Source organism: Mustelus asterias, chromosome 1 (genome assembly GCF_964213995.1).
Source record: "Mustelus asterias chromosome 1, sMusAst1.hap1.1, whole genome shotgun sequence".
NCBI classification, from domain to species: domain Eukaryota; kingdom Metazoa; phylum Chordata; class Chondrichthyes; order Carcharhiniformes; family Triakidae; genus Mustelus; species Mustelus asterias.
In genome coordinates, this window is record NC_135801.1 from 4265013 (window position 1) to 4285641 (window position 20629).

General features: G+C 49.9%; 1 protein-coding gene across 2 annotated transcripts in view; it reads left to right on the forward strand.

Moving 5' to 3' along the window:
- Window positions 1-16546, forward strand: part of arhgef38 (Rho guanine nucleotide exchange factor (GEF) 38) — a 97520-nt gene extending 80974 nt beyond the window's left edge. The window contains exons 14-15 of one of the 2 annotated variants that reach the window (XR_013496644.1): window positions 14242-15035; window positions 16356-16546. Coding sequence is in view for 1 of the 2 variants with exons in the window: in XM_078206746.1 (XP_078062872.1) it covers window positions 14242-14427 (186 nt within the window). In the remaining variant the exon portion in view is untranslated. Of the gene's footprint in view, window positions 1-14241 lie in introns of both variants that reach the window. The other variant, XM_078206746.1, reaches the window with a different exon arrangement.
- The last annotated feature ends 4083 nt before the right edge of the window (window positions 16547-20629 follow it).

Here is a 20629-nt window from a genome sequence, read left to right on the forward strand (position 1 = left end):
CTTGATGTCAACGTTGTTCCCTGAAACATTTTCTAAGGTTTCATGTGGATTTCTGGCTCGCAGGGTGATGTTTTACAATCGGGTGCTGATGTTTGAAAGCGGGGTCTTGTTTGATTTGATTTGATTTATTATTGTCACATGTATTAACATACAGTGAAAAGTATTGTTTCTTGCGCACTATACAGACAAAGCATACCGTTCATAGAGAAGGAAAGGAGAGAGTGCAGAATGTAGTGTTACAGTCATAGCTAGGGTGTAGAGAAAGATCAACTTAATGCGAGGTAGTTCCATTCAAAAGACTGACAGCAGCAGGGAAGAAGCTGTTCTTGAGTCGGTTGGTACGTGACCTCAGACTTTTGTAACTTTTTCCTGTCAGAAGAAGGTGGAAGAGAGAATGTCCGGGGTGCGTGGGGTCCTTAATTATGCTGGCTGCTTTTCCCCGAGGCAGTGGGAAGTGTAGACAGGGCTAATGGATGGGAGGCTGGTTTGAGTGATGGTTTGTACAATTGCAGCCTGGGGCCTGTGCATTGCTGAGCTGCCGCCTTAACCGGGCCCCCATTTTACAGGAGACGGTGGAAGCTTTGGGCCGCTCCTCACCCTTGGACCAACTGAAGCCTTTTGGTGACCTATTAATGGCCTCACCCCACCCCCACTGCTAATTGGCCCATGCCAGGAGGAGGCCCATGCCAGCTGGGTAGCCAGCATCTTTTACGGGGTGAAGTGGTGTTGGGAAAGGTGGGGGCGGGTCCCTCCTCTGAGCAGAGGCCACTAATCAAACCCGGTGCTGCTGGGACTCCAATCCGATTGGCTGGCAGCTCCCTAAAGCCGCACTTCTTCCTGAGATGATGGGGCAGGGGTTGTAAGTCTGATCCTAGACCAATTACTGCCCAACTTGGGGATGCACGGGCAGCACGGTGGCACAGTGGTTAGCACTGCTGCCTCACAGCTCCAGGGACCTGGGTTCAATTCCAGCCTTGGGTCACCGTCTGCGTGACGTCTGCACGTTCTCCCCGTGTCTGCGCGGGTTTCCTCTGGGTGCTCCGGTTTCCTCCCACAGTCCGAAGGATGTGCAGATTAGGTGAATTGGCCGTGATAAATTGACCCTAGTGTCAGGTGGATTAACAGGGCAAATGAGGGTTATTGGAATAGGGACTGGATGGAATTGCAGTCGGTACAGACTCAATGGGCTGAATGGCCTCCTTCCGTACTGTAGGGATTCTATGATGCGTTCCCCACTGACCCGTCAGGTTGCAGAGCACGGAACCCCCACCAACTAAAACATCCTGCCCGTCGGAGAGGTCACAAAGATCGCAAATCGCCGTGCGGAATTAAATTCAGTGGACAGTGCCCATTTCCAATATCGCTGGAGCAGATATTGATTTACTGGTAGCACAGAGTCATGCTTCAGGAGCCCACAGGACATAGATATAGTTGAGCCATTCAGTGAGATTCTGAGGGAGTGCTATGTTTTCACTGTATCCCAATACATGTGACAATAATAAATAAATCGAATCATGTTGTGAGAAACGCTGTCGTTTTGATAAGATGAGAAATCAAGTGTCTAGGTGCTAAGCAGATGGAGGAGATGCCAGAAAGTTTGTGCAAGTTGCCCGTTGCAATTTCCGGGGGTTTCAAAGGAATTCTTTGCCTGTGTTGTTTTGAGAATTTAAAACCGGGACGGGCAAAATCCGGGTGTCACAGCTAAATGTGAGATCGTAATATGGGCCACAAATGTTCAAGAAGAGAATGATTCGTGCCTAAAACAGGGGCAACACATCACTGCCTCAGGTCACTGTCTGTGTGGAGTCTGCACGTTCTCCCCGTGTCTGCGTGGGTTTCCTCCGGGTGCTCCGGTTTCCTCCCACACTCCAGAGATGTGCGGGTTAGGTGGATTGACCGTGATAAATTGCCCCTTAGAGTCTTGGGATGAGTAGATTAGAGGGATTAGCGGGGGTAAATACGTGGGGTTACAGGGATAGGGCCTGGGTGGGATTGTTGTCAGTGCAGATTCGATGGGCCGAATGGCCTCCTTCTGCACTGTAGGGATTCTGTGATTCTAGGATCACTGCCCACAAGACAAATATCCTTCGCACCAGGAAAACTAAAACTAAAATCCAAACATGACCTCAGTAAAAGCCCCAGGAACCCACGGGCTGGGAAATTGCTGGTGACACCCAGCAAATCCAGGGAATGTTGGCAGCTCAGCCCAAAGTCTGCATCAGTTTCCCTGCAGTAGACATGACCAGAAACCAGGGACTGCTGTTAAAAATGAAGAAAGTCGTGTATAATAATGGCAATGATGTGCAGCGGACAGTTACGTGGTCAAGGTTTTTGTGGTGAACCATCGTTGGTTACCACTGTGGGTTATTCCAATGTTACTGTTGGGTTAGGGTGTTGCCACTGTGGGGGTTGTTATAATGTTGTTGGGTTCGGGTGTTTACACTGTGGGATTAATATACCTGTGGTGGATGTTGTTATGGCACATCCCGGTCGGGTCCCGCCTCCTGGGAGAGGTATAAGACCCTCTGCTCAGGCGGGACCCCTCCAGTCTGGAATGGTGTACTCGTGTTAGATAGTTCCATTGTTTGTCAATAAAAGCCTTCAATCGCTGAAGCCTTGTACCTCGTGCTTGATTGTCGCGCATCAATTTTATTGACAAACACAAAACTCTCGACAGTAAAGAGAGTATGGAGCAAATGCTGAAACCAGAGCGTCTGACGCTGGACCCACGTGCGGTCGGTGCCTCTAACACCTTCGACCACTGGTTGAAGTGTTTCGAGGACTACCTGGCAGCCTCTGCAGCAGTTACTACGGACGACGACAAACTCCAGGTCCTCCACGCGAGGGTAAGCGACACGGTCTATCTTGCGATTCGTGCGGCCACCACTTACCCGAGGGCCATCGAGCTCTTGAAGAAACTATACACGAGACCACCCAACGAGATTCATGCTCGTTACCTCCTCGCTACATGACGTCGGCAGTCGGGCGAAACCATGGAGGATTACGCCAATGAGCTCTTGCAGCTTGCCAGGGGCTGCGACTGCAAAGATGTGTCGGCTGAGCAATATATGTACGACCTCGCCCGAGATGCGTTCGTAGCAGGGTTAGGGTCCTCGTACATCCGGCTTAAGCTATTGGAGAAAGGGAACCTCAACCTGACCCAAGCGATGGAGATGGCTGAGATGCTGGAGGCAGCGTCGAAAAGCTTGGCTCTGTACCCCGAAGACCACGCGGAGACAACGTGGCAGGAGCAAGCACAAATCCCTCCTCGCCCCACGGGCCCGCGCTCCCATATCGACCCGACGGCGGCGGCAGCTCCAGGCGGCCAGCGGTGCTATTTTTGCGGCGGGGCCAAGCATCCACGGCAACAGTGTCCAGCAAAAACGGCGATCTGCAGTCAGTGCGGTAAAAAGGGGCACTATGCTAAAGTTTGCAGGTCGAAGCCCAAGAACGGCAGTGCAGCCTGTGACGCTCCAGAGAGGAGACAATCTCCTTCGACGTCGCAGTACCCGCGAGGCCCGACCACGTGCGAATCCAGGACGGCGCCATTGTGGCTGGCGGAGGAGGAGGATGACCACCAGGAGTCGCTACGCTTGGTGCCCTCACCCACGTGCGATTCATGGGGGCGGCCATCATGGTTGACGACGACCAGGAGCGACCAGCAGGGGTCCTCAGTATCAACCTCGGCTGCATGCAGTGACGCCCGGGGGCCAACGGTGGCGTCGATCTCTCTGGACCAGACAAAGCATCACAGGCTTGACAGTTCGATGATGAACATCAAGGTAAATGGTCGTACTGTGTATTGTCTGTTTGACAGTGGGAGCACCGAGAGTTTTATTCACCCTGACACTGCGAAAAGGTGTGGACTCCGGGTTCTACCTGCCAAACAGACAATTTCTATGGCATCACGGTCCCGGTCTGTACCGATCCAAGGACGTTGTATGGTAACCCTAGAGGTGCAGGGCACAATTTACGAGCGATACAGGCTCCTTGTGTTACCGCACCTTTGCGCGCCAATTCTCCTCGGACTAAACTTTATGGTCCACATGAAGAGTGTGATCCTACAGTACGGTGGGCCACTCCCTTCACTGGCAGTAGGGGATCAGCCGCAGCCTCCAAATTGCCCAAAGCGCCCCGCATGCAATCTTTCCACACTGAAGATCACCACACCTTCTTTATTTAAGAATCTGGTACCAGGCTGCAAGCCCATCGCTACTAAAAGTAGGCGTTACAGCGCTGAAGACCGGATCTTTATCAGATCTGAGGTTCAGCGGCTCCTCAAAGAAGGGATCATACAGCCAAGTGCTAGTCCGTGGAGAGCGCAGGTCGTGGTGGTTAAAAGCGGGAACAAGCCCCGGATGGTCATCGACTACAGTCAGACCATTAACCGTTATACGCAGCTGGATGCGTATCCTCTCCCGCGCATATCTGATATGGTCAATCAGATTGCGCAGTACCGGGTGTTCTCCACCATAGACCTTAAGTCTGCCTACCACCAACTCCCCATCCGCCCAGAGGACCGACAATACACGGCTTTTGAGGCGGATGGTCGTCTATACCAGTTTCTTAGGGTTCCATTTGGTGTCACCAATGGGGTCTCGGTCTTCCAGCGTGCTATGGACCGAATGGTGGACCAGAACGGGTTGCGGGCTACCTTCCCGTACCTGGATAACGTCACCATCTGCGGCCATGACCAGCAGGACCATGACACGAATCTCCAAAACTTTCTGCGCACTGCATCTCGCCTGAATCTGACCTATAACAGGGAGAAGTGTGTATTCTGTACGCGCAGGTTAGCTATCCTTGGATACGTGGTGGAAAACGGGGTCATCGGCCCTGATACAGACCGTATGCGCCCCCTTACTGAACTTCCCTTGCCCGCTAGCACAAAAGCACTGAGGAGATGCCTCGGCTTCTTTTCTTATTATGCGCAGTGGGTCCCCAACTACGCGGACAAAGCCCGTCTGCTCATCAAGTCCCACTCACGCCGGAGGCCCAATTGGCCTTCAAGGCTTTGAAAAGCGACATTGCGAAAGCCACGATGCACGCGGTGGATGAATCCAGCCCTTTTCAGGTGGAAAGTGATGCATCGGATTTCGCCCTGGCCGCCACACTAAACCAGGCAGGCAGGCCCGTCGCGTTTTTTTCCCACACCCTTCAAGGTCCCGAAATTCGGCATTCAGCGGTGGAGAAGGAGGCTCAGGCCATTGTGGAGGCCGTCAGACACTGGCGCCATTACCTGGCGGGGAGGCGGTTCACCCTGATCACGGATCAACGATCCGTGGCGTTTATGTTCAGTAATACGCAGAGGGGCAAGATCAAGAATGATAAGATCTTGCGGTGGAGAATTGAGCTCTCCACCTATAATTACGATATTATGTATCGTCCAGGGAAGCTCAATGAGCCCTCGGATGCCCTCTCGCGCGGAACATGCGCTATCATGCAGGAGGACCGCTTGAAGGCCCTCCACAATGACCTGTGCCATCCTGGAGTCACTCGACTCTACCACTTCATAAAAGCCCGCAACCTGCCCTACTCGGTGGAGGATGTCAGGTCAGTAACGAGAAGCTGTCGGATTTGCGCGGAATGCAAACCGCACTTTTATCGACCGGACCGGGCACAATTGGTCAAGGCCACTCGCCCCTTCGAGAGGCTGAGTGTGGATTTTAAGGGCCCCCTTCCCTCAACGGACCGGAATGTCTATTTTCTCAATATCATAGATGAATACTCCCGGTTCCCGTTTGTTGTCCCCTGTGCGGACACGACGACTGCCACGGTAATTAAGGCATTCAGTGATCTTTTTACCCTGTTCGGGTACCCCTGCTACATACATAGCGACAGGGGCTCGTCGTTCATGAGTAACGACTTGAGGCAATTCCTGCTCTCATACGGGATTGCCTCTAGTAGAACCACGAGCTACAACCCTAGGGGCAACGGACAGGTGGAGAGAGAGAATGCTACAGTCTGGAAGGCTGTCCTATTGGCGCTGAAGTCCAGGGGCCTTCCAGTCTCCCGTTGGCAGGAGGTCCTTCCAAATGCGCTTCATTCCATTCGCTCCCTCCTGTGTACGGCAACCAATGCTACTCCCCACGAGAGGATGTTCTCATTCCCTCGGAAGTCGTCCTCGGGGATCTCCTTACCAGCCTGGTTGACGTACCCAGGACCCGTCCTTCTGCGGCGACATGTGAGGGCCCGCAAGTCCGACCCCTTGGTCGAACCGGTCCAACTCCTCCACGCCAACCCTCAGTATGCCTATGTGGCATATCCTGACGGGCGAGAGGACACTGTCTCCATTAGAGACCTGGCGCCCGCAGGGGACGTAGCAACTCCTGTCGCTCCTATACCCCCTGTCACGAACCCCCTTTCACTTCTTTCTTCCCCAGACGTGGCGCGGTCAGCACCGGGACCAGTGCATAACAGTTATACTCCCATGTACAGCTTGCCTGAGACTCGGAGATCGGCGCCACCACAGAAGGTTCCAGGATCCCCTGCACCATCGCCTCACCAGGGTCAACCGGCCCGGGAGTCCTCGAGGGGACAGCCGGACGTTGTTTTGGAGAGAACGCCACCGCAAGCACCTGCTCCGGTGTCGCAACCGGTGTTGAGGAGATCACAGCGACGGTGCGGTCCTCCAGACCGTCTGGACTTGTGAATTTTGTATATATGTGACCTGTTTTCGCACCCCGCCGGCCTTTGTTTTTAAAGGAGGGGTGAATGTGGTGAACCATCGTTGGTTACCACTGTGGGGTTATTCCAATGTTACTGTTGGGTTAGGGTGTTGCCACTGTGGGATTAATATACCTGTGGTGAATGTTGTTATGGCACATCCCGGTCGGGCCCCGCCTCCTGGGGAGAGGTATAAGACCCTCTGCTCAGGCGGGACCCCTCCAGTCTGGATTGGTGTACTCGTGTTAGATAGTTCCATTGTTTGTCAATAAAAGCCTTCAATCGCTGAAGCCTTGTACCTCGTGCTTGATTGTCGCGCATCAGTTTTCCAGCCCTGATGCCAATGGCATCGTCACAGGTGGGACAAGGAAATCTGAAGAGCCACTAAAAATCAGAGCGGCTCTCTGAATTCTCCTGTCCTGTCCGCAACGATGGCTACTGGGGTGGAGGTGGGAAAATCCGGCTCTGTGAGTGAGTTCTCACTCCTTGTTACAGCTCACTCTTACATCGGCTCTTCCTGAGTCTGCCTAACTGTGACCAGCCCACTTCCCTCTCCCATCACTCCTCAGAACTTGGTTTAATTGCGTATTGACTCCTTCAAATAAATACAGTTGTCGAGAACCTCACCCGAAGATCCCGTCTACATTCGTGGCTGGGTGAGATTCCCATGTGTACGATTTCGACAGCAGCTAATGTGCGTTAGTAAACTGTCTTCATCTTTCCAGAGAAGCTCGTTAAATGATTCAGCATAAATTTGATTATGATTCATCAGTTTTTGATGGAGCCTCGAGTTATGAATGTTCAGTGTTCCAGTGTTCTCTGTGGTTTCCTAATGAAATAGGAGATTAATGGATAGATATTCTAATCAAAGCATTTAAGCTGGTGAAAAGATTTGCTGGGGTGGGATAGAGGGAAACTCTTTCCTCTGATGGGGGAAGCTCAAACCAAAGGGGAGGAACCTTAAACTTCGAGCCAGGTCGCTCAGCTGTGACATCAAGAAGCACTTCCTCACACCAAGGGGAGTGTGGAAATCTGACATTTTCCCCGCCAGAAATCTGGGGAGCTGAGATTGATAGATTGTTGTTAGTGAGAATTAATGGGGACACAACCAAGGCTTATAGATGGAGATGGGGAGGTGATGGCCTGGTGGTATTATCGCTAGACTATTAATCCAGAAACTCAGCTCATGTTCTGGGGACCCGGGTTCGAATCCCGCCACGGCAGATGATGGAATTTGAATTCAATAAAAAAATAGCTGGAATTAAGGATCTACTGATGGCCATGAAACCATTGTTGATTGTCGGAAAAACCCATCTGGTTCACTAATGTCCTTTAGGGAAGGAAATCTGCCTTCCTTACCCGGTCTGGCCGACATGTGACTCCAGAGCCACAGCAATGGGGTTGACTCTCAACTTACCTCTGAAATGGCCCAGCAAGCCACACAGTTCAAGGGTAACTAGGGATGGGCAATAAATGCTGGCCCAGCCAGCGACGCCCATGTCCCACAAATAAATTTTTAAAAAGTTAAGCTGAATCAGCCATGATCTGATTAAATGGCAGAACAGGCTCGAGGGGCTGGAAGGTCTTCTCCTGCTCCTAGAATCTGAGATGATCGAAATGATACAGCGCAGGAGGAGACCATTCAGCCCATCATACATGTGCCAGGTGTTTTAAAGCCATCGATTTAGACCCACTCTCTCCCTATGGCACTGCCAACTGTTCACTATTTATCCAATCCCTTTAGATGCCCGGTGGAATTCCGATGCCCCAGTGAATGGGGCACGGCCAAAACTCTGAGGGCTCTCAGAATTCACCCGGCCTGTCCCGCCGGCCGTGCTCAGGTTCCCATCCAGAGCGGGAGGCGATCCGATTATAATGCAACCCCACTAACTTGAATGTCATTGGCGAGTCTGATAGCAAATTCACCCAGCCTCCCGCCATTCACTCCGGCTGCCAGCGGCAGTGGCACCGGGCGGACATTATCACTGCTACCCGCAAACAGAGACATGGCATGCTGGGCCCCAACGGTCAGGGGAGCACCACCCAACTCCTTAGAAAAGAGGGCATCTTCCCCACTCCCTCAACACGTGCACACAGGCACGCGCACACACACACATATGCACACGTGCACACGCACACACACGCACGCACATGCATGCGCGCACACACATGCACACGCACGCACACGCACACCCATGCAGGCATCAGGGTGACCCAATCCCCCACTCAGCACCCTGGCGCCACCCCCCCCCCCCCACTACTGCCAAGGCATGTGATCCAAAGGGGAGCTGAGTCAGGGGAGTCTGAGGGAGGGGAGAATGGCTGACTGGAGGTTCTGAGGTGGTGGGGGGGTCAGGCCTGGACACCCTCATGGCTGTGTGGTGTGGGAGTGGGTGGAACGGTCACCCTTTATTTGTGGGTGCTGGGGGTAGGGTGCCTGCCTTTGGTGCGGGGTTGGTGGTGCTCCCTGCTCGGGGGAGGCGGGGGGGGGGGGGGGGGGGGGTGGTTGCTGTCCCTGAGCGCAGAGATTGAGCCACTCTTTAGAAATGGCGCCCGGTTACACTGGCTGGCGCGGTGCTCATCTTTCAGGTGGGTGAATTCTACTCGACAGGCACTCTCAGCGCCAACGGGAAACATTCTTGTTTTCCCACCAGTGCAGGCACTTAGTCAGGACCACTATTAAATCTGCCTCCACCACTCTCTGCGTTCCACAGTCTAACTCACATTATGAAGGCAAATGCATTGTTAGCATTCATGTCGAGAGATCTAGAATGCAAGAGCAGGGATGTATTTCTGAGGCTGTATAAGGCTCTGGTCAGACCCCATTTGGAGTATTGTGAGCAGCTTTGGGCCCCGTATCTAAGGAAGGATGTGCTGGCCTTGGAAAGGGTCCAGAGGAGGTTCACAAGAATGATCCCTGGAATGAAGAGCTTGTCATATGAGGAATGGTTGAGGACTCTGGGTCTGTACTCGATGGAGTTTAGAAGGATGAGGGGGGATCTTATTGAAACTTACAGGATACTGTGAGGCCTGGACAGAGTGAACGTGGAGAGGATGTTTCCACTAGTAGGAAAAACTAGAACCAGAGGGCACAACCTCAGGCTAAAGGGACGATCCTTTAAAACAGAGATGAGGAGGAATTTCTTCAGCCAGAGAGTGGTGAATCTGTGGAACTCTTTGCCACAGAAGGCTGTGGAGGCCAGGTCATTGAATGTCTTTAAGACAGAGATAGATAGGTTCTTGATTAATAAGGGGATCAGGGGTTATGGGGAAAAGGCAGGAAAATGGCGATGAGAAAAATATCAGCCATGATTGAATGACAGAGCAGACTCGATGGGCCGAGTGGCCTAATTCTGCTCCTATATCTTATGGTCTCAACTCCCCACTTTAGCTATGTGTTCTCCGGCTACCCAGCCTTCTGTGTTTGGAAACAATTTCTCCTTATTTAACCTATCAGAACTATTTCAGCAATGATTCTATTTAAAGTTAACAAAATACAGCAACAGTAAGAAGTCTCACAACACCAGGTTAAAGTCCAGCAGGTTTATTTGGTAGCATGAGCTTTCGGAGCACTGCTCACAGGTTAAAGAGGTGTGAATTGTCTCAAGCCAATCACCAGGCAGGAGTGTTCCCTTCCTGTCGGGGAACGCATCAGTAGTCAAGGGCATTCAGCCTCTGATCTTCGGGTAAGCGTTCTCCAAGGCGGCCTTCACGACACACGACACACGGCAGAATTGCTGAGCAGAAACTGATAGTCAAGTTCCGCACACATGAGGATGGCCTCAACCGGGATCTTGGGTTCATGTCACACTATCTGTAACCCCCACGATTTGCCTGGGTTTGCAAAATCTCACTAACTGTCCTGGCTGGAGACAATACACATCTCTTTAACCTTTGCTTAACCCTCTCTCCACTCGCATTGTCTGCACCTGTAAAGACTTGATTACCTGTTCAGACTCACATTCCAACCATTATCTTGTAATTGTGTCTGTGTCTGTATATGCCCTGTTTGTGAACCCAACTCCCACTCACCTGATGAAGGCGCAGTGCTCCGAAAGCTCGGGCTACCAAATAAACCTGTTGGACTTTAACCTGGTGTTGTGAGACTTCTTACTGTGCCCATCCCAGTCCAACGCCGGCATCTCCACATCAAAATACAGCAAATTAGATTATTACTGGAAACCTATAAATGTTGCAATGTCACATGATTTTAATTTAATATTTCAAGCTAATCCAAACTCAATTAGGAAGGGAGTAATTGGTTGTTGTAAAGATTCAGACACTGATCTTTATCTTCTGGGATCTCGGGGTTTTAACAATCAGGAAAGATTAACCAGGCAGGGCTCTTTGCACTGCTGATGGAGTAACTTGGTAACGGCTTTAAAATTATGACGGTACATGAAATGACAAAAGGTTTCCACTTGTGGGGCAGTCTAAAACTAGCAAGATATTCTTACAAAATAGTCACGAATGAAGTCAGTCCAAAGCAAATACAGATTAAATGTATTTACCCAGGGAGAATGTGGGACTCGCTCCCACAGGAAGTAGGGAGAATGTGGGACTCGCTCCCACAGGAAGTAGGGAGAATGTGGGACTCGCTCCCACAGGAAGTAGGGAGAATGTGGGACTCGCTCCCACAGGAAGTAGGGAGAATGTGGGACTCGCTCCCACAGGAAGTAGGGAGAATGTGGGACTCGCTCCCACAGGAAGTAGGGAGAATGTGGGACTCGTTCCCCCAGGGAGTGGGGAGAATGTGGGACTTGTTCCCCCAGGGAGTGGGGAGAATGTGGGACTCGTTCCCCCAGAGAGTGGGGAGAATGTGGGGCGCGCTCCCACAGGAAGTGGGGAGAATGTGGGACTCGTTCCCCCAGGGAGTGGGGAGAATGTGGGGCGCGCTCCCACAGGAAGTGGGGAGAATGTGGGACTCGTTCCCCCAGGGAGTGGGGAGAATGTGGGACTTGTTCCCCCAGGGAGTGGGGAGAATGTGGGACTCGCTCCCAAAGGGAGTGGGGAGAATGTGGGACTCGTTCCCACAGGGAGTGAGGAGAATGTGGGACTCGCTCCCACAGGGTGTGGGGAGAACAAAGAACAAAGAACAAAGAACAGTACAGCACAGGAAACAGGCCCTTCGGCCCTCCAAGCCTGTGCCGCTCCTTGGTCCAACTAGACCAATCGTTTGTATCCCTCCATTCCCAGGCTGCTCATGTGACTATCCAGGTAAATCTTAAACGATGTCAGCGTGCCTGCCTCCACCACCCTACTTGGCAGCGCATTCCAGGCCCCCACCACCCTCTGTGTAAAAAACGTCCCTCTGATGTCTGAGTTATACTTCGCCCCTCTCAGCTTGAGCCCGTGACCCCTCGTGATCGTCACCTCCGACCTGGGAAAAAGCTTCCCACTGTTCACCCTATCTATACCCTTCATAATCTTGTATACCTCTTTTAGATCTCCCCTCATTCTCCGTCTTTCCAAGGAGAACAACCCCAGTCTACCCAATCTCTCCTCATAGCTAAGACCCTCCATACCAGGCAACATCCTGGTAAACCTTCTCTGCACTCTCTCCAATGCCTCCACGTCCTTCTGGTAGTGCGGCGACCAGAACTGGACGCAGTACTCCAAATGTGGCCTAACCAGCGTTCTATACAGCTGCATCATCAGACTCCAGCTTTTATACTCTATACCCCGTCCTATAAAGGCAAGCATACCATATGCCTTCTTCACCACCTTCTCCACCTGTGTTGCCACCTTCAAGGATTTGTGGACTTGCACACCTCTGTGTTTCTATACTCCTGATGACTCTGCCATTTATTGTATAACTCCTCCCTACATTATTTCTTCCAAAATGCATCACTTCGCATTTATCCGGATTAAATTCCATCTGCCACCTCTCCGCCCAATTTTCCAGCCTATCTATATCCTGCTGTATTGCCCGACAATGCTCTTCGCTATCCGCAATAGTGGGAGAATGTGGGAATCGCTCCCATAGGGAGTGGTCAAGGTGAACAGTATCGATGTAGTTAAGGGGAAGTTGAATGAACACATGAGGGATAGAGCAATAGAAGGAGATGGTGATGGGCTGGGAGAAGGGCAAGGTTAGTATATACACCAGCATGGATCAATTGGGCTGAATGGCCTGTTTCTGTGTGGGAAATTCAATGGGTGAGTTTCTCTCAAATTTGTAGATGACACAATAATAGGAAAGGCAAGTTGCGAAAGGGATATAAACAGTTTACAAAGAGATATCGATTGGCTAAGTGGGCAAACAGTTGGCAAATGGAGGATAATGTGGGAAAGTGTGAAGTTGTTCATGTTGGAAGGGAGAACAAAATTATTCAAATGGAGAAAAACTGCAGAGAACTGCAACACAAAGGGACTTGTGGGGACTTGTGCAGGAAACACAGAAAGCTCGCACGCAGGGGCAGCAGGTCATCAGAAAGGCTCATCGAATGTTGGCCCTTATTTCAGGGGGGTTGGAGTATAAGAGACGGGATGTCTCGCTGCAGCTCTACAAGGTACAGGTGAGACCACATCTGGAGCACTGTGAGCAGATTTGATCCCCTTGTTGAAGGAAAGATATTTTTCATCGGAGGCAGTTCAGAGAAGGTTCACTAGGATGATCCCCGGAATGGAGGGATTGTCTAATGAGGAAAGTTAAACAGGTTGGGACTCTACTCATTGGAATTTAGAAGGTGATCTCATTGAAAGATAGAGGATTCTTAAGGGGCTTGACAGGGTAAATGCTGAGAGGATGTTTCCCCTCATGGGAGAGTCTAGGACCAGAGGACATAGTCTCAGAATAAAGGGGCGACAATTTAAGACGGAGATGAGGAGGAATTTCTTCTCTCAGAGGGTTGTGAATCTTTGGAACTCCTTGGCACAGAGAGCTGTGGAGACAGAGTCCTTGTGTAGATTTAAGGCGAAGATAGATTTTTGATCAGGAAGGGAATCAAGGGTTACGGGGCAAGAGTAGGAAAGTGGACATGAGGAATGTCGGATCAGCCATGATCCTATTGAATGGCGGAGCAGACTCGAGGGGCCGAATGGTCTGTTCCTATTTCTTATGGTCTCCCCACAGTGCGTTTCTCAGTCACGAGAGGCAGTGCGTGATTGGCTGGGGATGGAATCTTCTGCTCTTGCCGCTGTCATTGGGATTTTGCATTGGCTCCACCTCACATCCCGGGAAACCCGCGACAGGGGCGCATCATCAACGGGTTCAGGAGGACCTGCCGGAGTGAACAGCCGGAAAGTTCCGGCCTGTGCGTACAAGCAAAGCAGTAAATTAAACAACAGACCTTCACCAGCAACGTGCCTTGTTATATTTGTCTGTGTGGAGTTTGCACATTCTCCCCGAGTCTGCGTGGGTTTTCCTCCGGGTGCTCCAGTTTCCTCCCACAGTCTGAAAGACATGCTGGTTAGGGCGCATTTATCCGAACAGGCGCCGTAGTGTGGTAACTAGGGGAATTTCACAGTAACTTCATTGCAGTGTTAATGTAAGCCTTACTTGTGACTAATAAATAAACTTTAACTTTTAACTTTTTATATTTTTAATGGAACTTACTGTTTTACCTTTCACAGATCTTTTATGCCGTTTATCCTTTCCAAGCGCGGAGTAAACATGAACTCAGTCTCCAGGAGTACGAGCGGGTGAAGATAGTGAAACCCAGTGACTTGAGTGGCAACACAGATTGGTGGTTGGCTGAAGTCAAAGGGAAAAGGGGTTACGTGCCTGCCAACTACCTGGGAAGAATGTCCTACGCATGATGCACAACACGTGAAGATCTCTCGAGGTGCTTATGGGTGGAAAGACATGTTCTTGTGGTCACTCCCCTAGTCTGCTCGATCATGGTGAAGGAGTCAAGTGTGTTTTACCAGACGTGAAAATGGTAACAAAAAGACATGGCCAAAGTTTCTCCAGCGACTGTGACTGTCTCATTCCCCATTCTCCAGCTTCCGGTCTTAACAGCATCACCTGTTCCACCAGACCCAGGACACCCGTGTTTACACATTATCAAATCACTTGAAATGGAATGAAGTTTAACTTAAATGAAGGATAAGAAACTGTTAGCCCTCAGCAGCTTTGTATGGACTGTGTCGCCAAGTGTCCCTTTGTGCGTTCGTGTGTAGGAAGATGAACAAAAGTAAAGGAAATGCAACAATTCACTTCCAGTTCTGAAGAAGGATCACACAGACTCAAGACGTTAACTCTGTTTCTCTCTCCACAGATGCTGCCAGACCTGCTGAGTTTTTCTAGCATTTTCTGTTTTTTTATTGCAACAGTTCACTTGTCCAGTATCACGACCAATGGGAAATCAGATCCTTATTCTTTGGACCAAAATCTAGATGTTGCTATGAAACGTTACTCCTGTGGAGTAAGACCTTTTAAATTAAAGCCATTATGGCCTAAAAATATAAAATGCTACATTTTTTATTCTTTGTGGGTATCACTGGCAAGGTCAGCATTTATTGCCCATCCCTAGTTGCCCTGGAACAGAGCTAGGCTCGCTCGGTCATTTCAGTCAGAAGGGCAGTTAAAAGTTAACCACATTCCTGTGGCTATGGAGTCACGTGTAGGCCAGACCAGGTAAGGATGGCAGATTTCCTTCCCTAAAGGACATCAGTGAGCCAGATGGGTTTTTACAACAGTTGACGATAGTTGTCATGGTCACCATTACTGAGACTACTTAAGATTTCAGATTTATTAACTGTATTCAAATTCCACCAGCTGCCCTGGTTCTGTTGGGATTTGAACCTATGTCCCCAGAGAATTAGCCTGGGCCTCTGGATTCTGGTCCAGTGACATTTCCATTATGCTCCTGTGTCTCCCACCCTCTCGTGCGTCAATTTCAAATCTCAGAAAATCGAGAACGCTGTACTCTGTCTCCAATTCTCCATGTCAGACCCGTTCTTAGTTTAGAAGTTACAGTCACTGATGCTTTGCCAGACTTAACGTGGCATCCCTCCCTCTGCTCGACTGATGTAAGTGTTACCCACACGTTCATTTGAGCATTATACATGAAGTAGAATTTTTAATCAACAACTCTTCTTTTCCTCAAACATTTATAGAATTAAAATAGTGTAAAATAATACTGCTCATGAGGAGGCCCTTTGGTCCGTCTTGCCTGTGCCAGCTCTTTGAAAGAGCTATCCGATTATCCAGTCGTGTTGCTGGAATGTGTGGGGAACATTTATGTTATTCTACAAACTCTGCCTGAGCATACCTGTGCCAAATTCCTGCACTCTTATTTTAACAGATGAATTAACCTTTTTATTTATGCATGGAGGTGCTCTGTCGGAGAGTCGGTGCAGACTCGATGGGCCAAATGGCCTCCTTCTGCACTGTCACGATTCTGCGGTTCTATCAGCCCCTCTACAGTCCCAAAGGACTCTTGGTGACTTCTGACATGGCTTTGAAAGCCACCAAGTTGTTAAACAATTAATGCGGAGCAGAAAATCTTCCTGGGACCGTCTCGTAGCTCAGTGCCATCTGATTAATTCTGTTTAGTTGGTCTGAACTCCTCACTAAACTCTTGCCAATGGGCTCACTTCCATGGAGGTTAATAATTCACTTTGCGTGACTTTTGTCTTGGGTTCCATTTCACTGTTGAATTGCGCTGATCTTCCACATTGCCTTGTGTTTTTTATCTAGTTTGATTATTTTATTTTAATATTGTAATGTGTCACTAACCCAGGACCTCATTCCATCAGTTCCAGGTAGTTGTAAATCTGATGGTCTTAACCAAATGCTGAATTCGGACATGGAGGGGACACGATCTTACCAGCTCACTGCACCCACCGATCAGCGTGGCGAGCCAGGAAGGTAGTGTGAGAGGCCAAAACTCCGATTCACGCCCGCCGCAAATCAGATTGCCATCTGCCCGGCCCCATTTTACCGGCACACTGCCATCAGATTGCCTGGATCTCCAAATCATTAGGGAGTCCAACACGGCTGCTTCCTCTGTCCCAGGTGCATCCCGCCTCGCCGGCAAGAGATCGCACCAGCAAGAATCACTGCTGCTCTGCAGTATCAGAGACCAAGCACCATAGAAACATAGAGATAGGAGCAAGAGGAGGCCATTTGGCCCTTCAAGCCTGCTCCGTCATTCATCACGATCATGGCTGATCGTCCAACTCAATGGCCTAATCCTGCTTTCTCCCCAAAAGAAACATAGAAGATAGGAGCAGGAGGAGGCCATAACCATGCCAGGGGGAACTGAGGCCATTGAAGCCCCCAGGTGGTCGGGGCATGGCTGGGCAGTGCCCACCTGGCACCCTGGCAGTGTCCATTGGATGGGGGAGAGGGGTGTGGAGGTAGCGGGGGGGGGGGGTGGGTTTGATGTCTGGGGGAGAGGAAGGAGGTCTCCAGGTTAACTGGCAAATCAAGGTGGAATGGGGCCCTGTGAAATGGCACCTGAGCGCTCTGGGGTTGGTTTCACCGGTGGATTCAGGGTCTGCCCCCCCCCCCCCCCCCCCCCCGCCCCCATCCCCTTCACCCGCATCCCCTCCCAATCTCCCCATACTGGTGCAAAGCTCCCAGCTGTTAGAAGAATTGACAGAGAGTTGGAAGGGTGCAGTGCCAAGCTCATCCAAAACACCGGCGCGGAGGATTCCCAGTTTCTCACTGTTACGACACTTTGAAATTCTTTGGGAAAATTCTGCCTGGGCTGTTGTGCCTTTTTCTAATTTTTCAATTTTGATGTTTAGGTAACAGGTCAATATCTTCTGTCCGAAGATTTAAGTGAACTAGCCGTTAAAACAGGAGTGAGACTGCCAGGTAGTTGTTGCCTGGTAACTAGATCCCAAAGTGCCAGGCCTCAGTTTCCTTCGGGAATGTTCCTATTTTTTAGATAAATGTTGTACTGAAATTTTACACCATTTCTCATAACCGGTTTTTACTGAGAGTGTGATGTAACAGATTACAGCACAGCCTGCAGGTATCAACAGTGAAGGTCAGAAAGTTCAGACGTGTGTGAGGGTGCTGAGTGAGATTGCTGAAGTGGCTTCAAGCCAGGAAACTGAGGTGTGTGTGTGTGAGCACGGGTGTGTGTGAGCACGTGTGTGTGTGTGTGAGCACGTGTGTGTCTATGAGTGGGTGCATGTGTATATGCCATTCTGTGTGGGTGCGTGTATCAATGTGTGTGTGTGTGAGTGTCAGTGAGTGAGTGTGTGCATGTCAGTGAGTGTGTGTGTCAGTGTGTGTGTCTGTGTCAGTGAGTGAGTGTGTCAGTGTGTGTGTGTGTCAGTGTGTGTGTGTGTCAGTGTGTGTGTGTCAGTGAGTGTGTGTGTCAGTGTGTGTGTCTGTGTCAGTGAGTGAGTGTGTCAGTGTGTGTGTGTGTCAGTGTGTGGGATTCTCTGCCCATTGAAGTGGTGGAGGCTACCTCGTTGAATATGTTTAAATCACGGATAGATGGATTCCTGATCGGTAAGGGAATTAGGGGTTATAGGGATCAGGCGGGTAAGTGGAACTGATCCACTTCAGATCAGCCATGATCTTATTGAATGGCGGGGCAGGCTCGAGGGGCTAGATGGCCTACTCCTGCTCCTATTTCTTATGTTCTTATGTTCTTATGTGTGTGTGTGTCAGTGTGTGTGTGTGTGTGACAGAGTGTGTGTGTGTGTGTGTGTGTGTGTGTGTGACAGTGAGTGTGTGTGTGACAGTGAGTGAGTGTGTATGAGTGTCTGTACGTCAGTGTATGAGTGTGTGTGTATGTATATTTTTATTATTTTATTTATTAGTGTCACAAGTAACGCTTACATTAACACTGCAATGAAGTTACTGTGAAATTCCCCTAGTCGCCACACTACGGCGCCTGTTCGGGTCAATGCACCCTAACCAGCAGGTCGTTCAGACTGTGGGAGGAAACCGGAGCACCCGGAGGAAACCCACGCAGACATGAGGAGAATGTGCAAACTCCACACAGACAGTGACCCAAACCAGGAATCGAATCCAGGTCCCTGGTGCTGTGAGGCAGCAGTGTTTGCCACCGTGCCGCCCCAGTATGTCAGTGTGTGTGTGTCCATATGTTGGAGTGAGAATGTGTGTGTGTATATATGTCAAAAAACAAAGAAAATTACACCACAGGAACAGGCCCTTCAGCCTTCCAAGCCTGCACCGACCATGCTGCCCGACTTAACTAAAACCCCTACCCTTCCATGGACCATATCCCTCTATTCCCATCCTATTTGTCAAGACACCCCTTAGAAGTCACTACCGTATCCGCTTCCACTACCTCCCCCGGCAACGAGTTCCAGACACCCACCACTCTCTGTGTAAAAAAACTTGCCTCGTACATCTCCTTTAAACCTTGCCCCTCACACCTTAAACCTGTGCCCCCTAGTAATTGACTCTTCCAGCCTGGGAAAAAGCTTCTGACTATCCATTCTGTCCATGCCCCTCATAATCTTGTAGACTTCTATCAGGTCGCCCCTCAATGTCCGTCGCTCCAGTGAGAACAAACCAAGTTTCTCCAACCTCTCTTCATAGCTAATGCCCTCCATACCAGGCAACATCCTGGTAAATCTTTTCGGTATCCTCTCCAAAGCCTCCACATCCTTCTGGTAGTGTGGCGGACAGAATTGAACACTATATTCCAAGTGCGGCCTAACTAAGGTTCTATAAAGCTGCAACATGACTTGCCAGTTTTTAAACTCAATACCCCGGCCGATGAAGGCAAGCATGCCGTATGCCTTCTTGACTACCTTCTCCACCTGCATTGCCACTTTCAGTGACCTGTGTACCTGTACACCCAGATCTCTTTGCCTATCAATACTCTTAAGGGTTCTGCCATTTACTGTATATTTCCTATCTGTATTAGACCTTCCAAAATGCATTACCTCACATTTGTTCAGATTAAACTCCATCTGCCATCTCTTCGCCCAAGTCTCCAACTGATCTATATTCTATGTTGGTAATTGAATGTGTGTGTGTCTGTATGTCGGTGTGTGAGTGTGTGTGTGTGTGTCCGTGAGCGTGTGTCTGTATGTCGGTTTGTGAGTGTGTGTGTGTCTGTATGTTGGTGTGTGTGTGTGTCTGTATGTCAGTGTGTGTGTGTGCGTGTCTGTATGTCGGTGTGTGTCTGTATATCGGTGTGCGTCTGTGTGTGTGTGTGCGAAGGTATGAGTGAGTGTCTGAGAGACTTGCTGTAAGCAGCAGCATAACACATTTTGATATTCTTTAAGCCGCCCTTTCACCGGTTTGATGTAATTCCTTCATACAGAGGCTTTGCGATGGGAATGGGTTGGAGCCTTGTTCCGCCTGTGCTTGAGCAGGAGGTGTTTGAAGATCCGTCACAACTAACGATCGTTTTTCCATCCTTTGATGGATCTGTAGGGCTTGGTCAAACAGTTCCCCTTCACAGTCCCAATGGTCACAGAATGATTCCCCACACTCCAGCAGTACAGGCAGTGCAGTGCAAACATTCCTCCTGTGTGGACAATCCTGATCTACATTATCAAACCAACAATCTACTCCTCAAACACACTCCAGCCCCGCCAAAAGATTCACCCCGTTATTGGACCTGGATCGACAATCTCCAGAATTCCCCAGAATCTTTTGCTGATAAGGTACAGGAAATATTGGGATGACTGCTGGGTTAATGTGTAGAAGTTGTATGCACAATTTCAATCCGTTTGCTGTTTTTCTTGTGGAAATTTCATGTGTTTAGCATTTTAAACATTGGCACATTTGTTGCTTTTCCCATGTGGAAAATGACTGTATTTCTCTGGTTAACTGAAGATTCATTGGACAAATTGATGCACGAGGTGTTTGATTCATAACCGTGTTCCTAACTTCTCTGAATTAATTGCACTATAAAATGGTTATTTTTCGGTATCTTGCATTGGGTGGAGAATTTATTTTCGCATCGACAGAAAACTGGATGTAAGAGCAAACAGCAGTGAGAAAAAGGATACATTACTTCAGGAAAAGAGTTCTCATTGCTGAGCTTACAGCATCAGAAAGTTGATG